Below are 6,872 nucleotides of genomic sequence, written 5' to 3'. Positions count from 1 at the left end.
TAGCTGGCTCTGTGCATCCAGGGGCCCTGAGTGCATCACTCGCTGTCCATCTCACTCATCCCTGCTTGAGTCGAAGTGCGAGTGTAAAAGCACAGAGTTGCCAAAGGGGACTCACACAGGTGATGCCCCAGAAACTACTTCAGACTCTTTGAAACTACTCAGTTGCCAATTGGCATCACTTTAAAAATGCTCCCCAAAGCCTCTGTGTATTTTCCAACAATTAATTGTTCCCCCCAGGGCTTTGCAGACTATAGCAACACACGGACACATTACACTAGAAAAGCTGTATTTGCCACTGCTAAAATCATCACTACAGTTGGTTTGATTTCCTTCATACAGAGAGTTTGTCAAGGAAGGAGGGTCGATGGAGGCTGGCCCACAACTCCCACACTGTGTTCATGACAGAACGTGCTCCAGAACTCCTTGTCTGATTAACTGTTCGCATTTCCAGCGTGGTAAAAAATGCTGAAAAACAAACACACCTTTCTGAGTTCAAGGCAGACCTATTATGTGAAGACAGCCAGTTCTGCATTTGTAGCAGATACTTGTCTTGACCAGAAGCACCAGGCTGCACGTTAGGGACAGCTGGAGAGGGCAGCAGAGCTAGATTTGCGCAGCTGCTGAGTCCTGTGTGGAAGCAGTAAGCGCTCCGTGTGAAAAACGACTATCTGCTCCACTTACTACTGGGTGGACAGTGGCCGCAGTCAGGGAAGCAAGCATTCCGCCCATAGTAATGGTTTCAAACCAAAAACCAGAATTACACACCCCCCCTTCACTATTGGGCATACACCGCGGTGGGCAAGCTTTTTGGCCTGAGGGCCACAGGGGGGTTGCAAAACTGTATGGAGGGCCGGGTAGGGAAGGCTGTGCCTCCTCAAACAACCTGGCCCCTGCTGCTGCCGCCCCTTGTCCCCTGACCGCCCCCTGGGACCTCACCCCCTATCCAACTCCCCATGCCCTGACTGCCCCGACCCCTATCCACACCCGGACCCCACCCTCCCCATTCCCTGACCACCCCATCCCCTGCCTGCCCCCCAGAACCCCCTGCCTGCCCCCCAGAACCCCCTGCCCCTTATCCAAGCCCCCGCTCCCCACCCCCTTACCATGCTGCTCAGAGCTGCAGGAGCTCGCAGCCACACCGCCGTGCTCCCCGGCAGGAGCAGCGGGCCAAAGCACTAGCAGAGCGGCGAAGTGAGCCTGCGAGGGAGGGGGGACAGCAGAGGAGGGGCCGGGGGCTAGTTTCCCCAGCCAGGAGCTTGGCCATAGTTTGCCCACCTCTGGCAAACACATGGGCAGAGCCTCAGCTGCTGTCAACTATTACAGCTCCGCTGACTTCCACGAAGCTATGGTATTTTACTGCAGCTGTGCCACCCTGAGTAGATCACAACAGGCTCTGGGATCCTTCAGAATCAAGAGCGCTCACTGGACGGTCAGTTAGCCCCCCTCATGCCTTTGCCCAGAACAGCATTATGTGAAGGATTCCAAAGAAAGCGCTCCCCGCTGGGGCAGGAGAGTATGATTGTCTCAACTTGTTCCTACACAGGTAAGGGTTCAGTCATTCGGTTTTAGTAACAGTCCTGCTCTCTTGGCATAGGTACCTGGCTATTCTTCTTCAACAGAATTGTTGTACCGTCGTCAATCTCAAATTCTCCATGATCCTTTAAACACCGAACCTAAAGCAATGAGAAAAAAGCGTCTCCTTCAGCATCAGCAGATCAGGAGATGCACAGGGACAGGAGTACCAATGTCACAGGCACAGAATGCAATGTGTGTGAACCAATCACTATGTACTCTTGTTGCATGTCACCTGGGCTGTGTTTAAGCCAGACACACTCACGCCAGCCCAACAGCATCTCACATAAAACAGGGAACTGATATGCAAAACCAAGCAACCTCAACCTTCGTTTGTGTAAGTTCCCTGTTTGGCCCACCTTGCTTAACACCAGCACCCCCATCACATTATGTATCTCGCAGTAGAATGAATTAAGGGGTGATCAGGAGTCTCTATGGAGATGAGGGAATAAAAGCAGGAGCACGGCGAGAAGGAGTCCTAGAACCAGAGGGCGTATTGAGCACATTCGGACCAGAGTTTAAGGGAAAAGGAAGAGCAGAGCCTCCTGGCATTCAGCCACTACCTGCACATCTTCAAACTCTTTGCTGCACAAGCTACCAAGTTGTCAGGTGTTGCTATGCAGTTTTATGTCTTCAAAAAGAGTTGAATGTGGCTCACAAGTCTTGTGTTGCCAGCCTGGGTATGCGCTTTTAATATATAGTTCCACGCACAAAGCTCCTTCAGAAGCCCCAGCCTTGCACTTACTTCGATGTATAAGCTTTTGGGAGGTTTCATGTCCTGTGTAAGGTCCAGCCCTTCCTCTCCTCCTAAAGACCTCATGTAGGTAGCAAGAGACTTTTTATACTGATTGAACCACTCCGTCTGTAGACATAAGAACACTAAACTAAACCAACAATCCGACAGGGACACAGGAGCTCAATAATGAGCACACATGCTTTAAAAAACACAGCTTGTAGCCACTTTAAAATATTTTTCACTGCCTTTTTATATCTTCCAGTAGAACTTCCATTCTACCCTGAGTATTATACAAGTCAAGTTTATAACAAAGCTGGGCTTACTTCTTCAGCGGACATGTGAAATCGGAGGTCATTTGGCAAGACACTGCCATACTCCCACCTGAGGGCTCGGATCCGAAGCAACCGGTCATACCTGGAAGAATTAATTAGGGATTAAAACCACTGTGTTCTCAATCAGAAACAGACGTATTAATCCAAAAAGGAATCTGAACTCAATCCCCTACTTATACCAGATCTGATGCTCATGAATAAAGCATAAAACCCAGTTATTCTAGTCTTCCCTCCATAGGCCTACCAAAATCATATATTTAAATAAAAACAAGGCCCCTATAGAATAAGGGAAAACAATGATACAGAGACCTTCCTGTATTTATTTTACTACATTTGTCAGGTGCTTGGATACTATTGGGAAAAGAATCAAGGCCAGAATTTTCAAGCGTGGCCTCTGATTTGTGTGCTTAGTTTTTAAAACATACATTGCAGCTTGATTCTCAGAGGTGCTGGGCACCCACAACTCCCACTGAAGTCCCTGGGACCAGCAAATGCTCAGCACCCTTCGAAAATTAGGACCACGGCATCTCAAGCTGGACACACAAAATCAGAGGCAGCTCTTGAAAAACCAGCTCTTTGTCTATATAACAGACCATACTCCGGTCACAGACAAGTGCTGTGAAAGCAAGATACACCTTCCATTAGAAACTTACAGATATGCAACAACACATCGTCGATTTCGCAGCAGAGAACAATGACGAAATTTGATTGTTCGGATTAAGTCACTTCGTCCTGATTTAGCCTCATTTCTGGTAATAAGACAAAGGGAAACAGTATTACATTACACTGAGACCAAGAAACTATCAAGCATATATTCTTCCTACTATTTTTCCCAAAACTACACATTTACAAAGCTCAGATGCAGTTTAGTTTAGAATTTCTCTGGCCCTTTGCTCCCACCTCACCACAATCTCGTTTTTATCCCACTAGGAGCTACATACTAATGTTCAGCTAAGTAAATAATCTCTTGACCACATGGGCTAGTTTGCTAGCTGTTTTGTGTGTTCACAGAACTAATTTTTCTGGCACTGGGTGATTTTGTTCTTGGAAAATACAAAACAAAAAAAGAACAAAGGCATCCAAATAATTGATCCTTGCTGCTTATCTCATGCACATGCCTCACTCCATTTTAAAACATATTTTATTAAATACAACTGAAACAGTGACTTTTTTTTCAATTTTGTAAAAAAGTGACATTTAACAATGCATCCCCTTTCCTATATTTGGGGATGCAGCCTTAGGTCAGTAAGTGCATTATGTACAGCTGAGTGAATCATCTATGGTCACGCAGTTTCACATCACAGATACGCTGAAAATGAAATTTGATTAATAGCAGCGCGATTTTTTATTCGGTCCAGTCCAAACTTTTGGACGTTTTGGTGAACATGTTTAATTCAGCTGCTTGATAAATAATTGGATGCAAAGCTGTTCTTAAAGATGCAGCATGCTGGTCCCTTCAGTTAAAGCCCGAGTTTCTAATCCACAATTCCAGGCCTTCCAATGAAGACCTTGAACAACAGGAAAGAGGTCACATTCCTTGTACGTCAGCCTTTTTTTTTTTTTAAGCCCCCTGCCCCAAAAATTTAGCGCTTCTTTAATTATCATAAGAGAGACAAAAAATGCACAAACTCTAATGGCCTCTTTAACACACGTGAATACAAAGAGGAACATTCCTGTGTTTGGTTTCAGAGCAGCAGCCGGGTTAGTCTGTATCCGGAAAAAAGAACAGAAGGACTTGTGACCCCTCAGAGACGGCTATTACCAGCAGGAGAGTGAGTTTGTGGGGGGGGGGGGGGCGCGCGGAGGGTGAGAAAACCTGGATTTGTGCTGGAAATGGCCCAACTTGACGATCACTTTAGATAAGCTATTACCAGCAGGACAGTGGGGTGGGAGGAAGTATTGGTTCATGGTCTCTGTGTGTATATAAAGTCTGCTGCAGTTTCCACGGCATGCGTCCGATGAAGTGAGCTGTAGCTCACGAAAGCTCACGCTCAAATAAATTGGTTCGTCTCCAAGGTGCCCCAAGTCCTCCTCCTCCATTTATTTGGGCATAAGCTTTCCTGAGCTGCAGCCCACTTCATCGGACGCGTTCATTTCTAAGTAAGAGGCTTGCTTTCCCTTTCTTCTGGTGCGCAGCCCGCTGGCCAGGCTTTCCTCCCAGGCACCCACGCTTACACATCAGCCTGGTTCTGTTCATACAGGGCTTTCATCTCCTCAAGGACTTGCCGGAGCCCATCGTCCTGCAAGAGAGGAATTCCGGGAGGTCAGCAGGTAGTCGGGGTCGGCACGGGGCACAGGCAGAGCCGCCCGCGCCGGGAACGGGAGCGAACTCCTGAGCCCCGCAGCGCAGCGCAGCGCAGGGCCGGCGCGGGAAGGGGGCAGCGGGCGGGCCGGGCCCCGGGCCCCGGGCGGCGGGACGGAGCCCGCCCGGGCGCCTCGCGGGAGGGGAGCGGTCTCCGGAGGCCGGCTCGAGCCCCGCCCGGGGGCCGCGGGAAAGGGGGGCGGGAGGCTCGCCGGGGCCCCCGCGCAGGGGCGAGCCCGGGCCCGCCCGCAGCGGGAGGGGCTCACGTGGAAGGCGGGAAGGTGCCCGTCAGCGGCGCGGTGCAGCCCCCGCACCAGCTCCGCGGCCCGCTCGGCGAACATGGGAGAGGCGGACCGAGCTGGGAACCGCGCCCTTTGGCCGCGGGAGCGCGCCGCCGGCCGGCGCCGCCAATGGGAGCGGCGGGAGAGGGTGGCCACGCCCCTTCCCTTACAGACGCCGGCGAGGGACAAACTGCCCCGTCCTGCCCTTCGCAACGTCCCGCCCCATGAGTCCGGGCCCCGCCCTTCTGGGTGCCGAGGGGCGGGGCGTTCCGTCGCCCCGCCCACGCCCTGCGCTGAACCGGGCCCCCCGCACCTGTCCTAGGTGTGGCCAGCCCTGAGGCCCGTGCCAGGCAGCTGCAGCCCCCCCTCCTTCCTGCCCGGCTGGTGGCGGGGCTGGCTGGAAGACGAGCTCTGTGCAGCCCCCGAAGTGGCCGGCCTGTCCCTGCAGCTCCTCGCAGGAGGGACGGCCGGGGGGCTCCGCGTGCTGCCGTCACCACGAGCTCCGGCTCCGCAGCTCCCATTGGCCGGGAACCGCAGCCAATGGGACCTGCGGGGGCGGTGCCTGCAGATAGGGGCAGCGTGCGGAGCCCCCTGGCCCCTCCACCTAGGAGCTCCAGGGACAGGCCGGCTGCTTCGAGGGAGCCCCCCCCGAGGTAAGCGCTGCCCTGCACCCCAACCCCCTGCCCTGAGCGCCCCCCAGGCCCAAACTGCTGCTGCTCCTTGGGTGCGGTGGCCAGAGACTGCCCCAGCAGCGGCCAGTGCGGCTGGCCCAGGGGCTGCCCGAGCAGCCAGCCGCACCGGCTGCTGCAGAAGTCACAGAGGAATCCGTGATCTCCGTGACAGACGTGGACCCTTAATCATGCTGAAATGTATGTAGCAACATTATAGGTAAAGTGATGAACATAAGCTGCAATTATGACCGAAATGTGTTTCCCAGACAAGTCTGTGGAGGGAGTAAACCTGTTTCTCAAAGACAAAGGACAAGCTGACACCTCTAGCCAGGTGCAATCAAACCTGATCAGCAATCACTGGTCAGGTGGCCATTCTTTGGCAGTGAAGGACGGACAGGAACAGATCGATTTGCATTTTAACAAACAACAACAACAACACAGAACCTCTGTCCCTGTTCCCCATGAGACTCCATGGCTCCATTCTTGCAGCTGGAAGGAACTTGACCAAGGGGGAACACTCAGGAAAATGCATTTCAAAGGGTGACTGGACTGTAAAAGTGAGGGACAAAACACCCTGGGTACAGTCTCTTTCTTTATCTCTCACTATGTCTTTTACCAAGACAAATGAACCAGACTTTGGACTTTGGGAGGAGGTTTGACCTGAGAATTTAGTTAGCCATGTTGCTAGGAGCATGTGATAAGGTTTTTATCTTGAACCAGGTTATTAAGTCTTAGCTACTAGGAAGGATTTTATCTTTATTTATCTTGTAACTATTTCTGACTTTAATATCTTGTACTTGTACTCACTCAAAAGCTCTCTCTCTGTAGTTAAATAAGCTTGTTTATTCTTTAATAAAAACTAATCCAGGATTGTGTTTAAAATGAATTGTTTGGTAACTCCGATTAAAGTAGCAAACCACTGTACATTGACAACGGACCTCTAATATCTGAACTGATCACAACAGCCATTTTTGAGGA

At 51.3% G+C, this 6,872-nt stretch overlaps 1 protein-coding gene across 2 annotated transcripts; it reads right to left on the bottom strand.

The window, feature by feature from the left end:
• Nucleotides 1-269: 269 nt before the first annotated feature.
• GINS1 (GINS complex subunit 1) lies at nt 270-5,368 on the bottom strand. 2 transcript variants are annotated; one of them, XM_084623573.1, is made up of 7 exons: nt 5,209-5,368; nt 4,816-4,880; nt 3,294-3,389; nt 2,632-2,722; nt 2,318-2,434; nt 1,599-1,673; nt 270-465 (listed from the first exon to the last, which is right to left on the bottom strand). In XM_084623573.1, the coding sequence occupies exons 1-7, from the start codon at nt 5,281-5,283 to the stop codon at nt 397-399; spliced, it is 588 nt and encodes a 195-aa protein (XP_084479699.1). In that variant the 5' UTR covers nt 5,284-5,368; the 3' UTR covers nt 270-396. The 2 variants fall into 2 exon arrangements, with proteins under 2 accessions (XP_084479699.1, XP_084479700.1); XM_084623574.1 differs by lacking the exon at nt 2,318-2,434.
• Nucleotides 5,369-6,872: the final 1,504 nt, after the last annotated feature.

This window comes from Lepidochelys olivacea, assembly GCF_965140295.1.
Source record: "Lepidochelys olivacea isolate rLepOli2 genome assembly, chromosome: 3".
Classification (NCBI taxonomy): domain Eukaryota; kingdom Metazoa; phylum Chordata; order Testudines; family Cheloniidae; genus Lepidochelys; species Lepidochelys olivacea.
The sequence above is the reverse complement of the archived record's forward strand: the minus strand, read 5'-3'. Positions and strand labels throughout refer to the sequence as shown.

Excerpts from the sequence above, each read along its gene's own strand:
- GINS1 (XM_084623573.1), bottom strand. The coding sequence starts at position 5,283 with ATGTTCGCCGAGCGGGCCGCGGAGCTGGTGCGGGGGCTGCACCGCGCC. Across the intron at positions 2,723-3,293 it reads CGATGTGTTGTTGCATATCT|GTATGACCGGTTGCTTCGGA; the intron begins GTAAGTTTCTAA and ends TAATTCTTCCAG. Across the intron at positions 2,435-2,631 it reads TTCACATGTCCGCTGAAGAA|ACGGAGTGGTTCAATCAGTA; the intron begins GTAAGCCCAGCT and ends TTATGTCTACAG.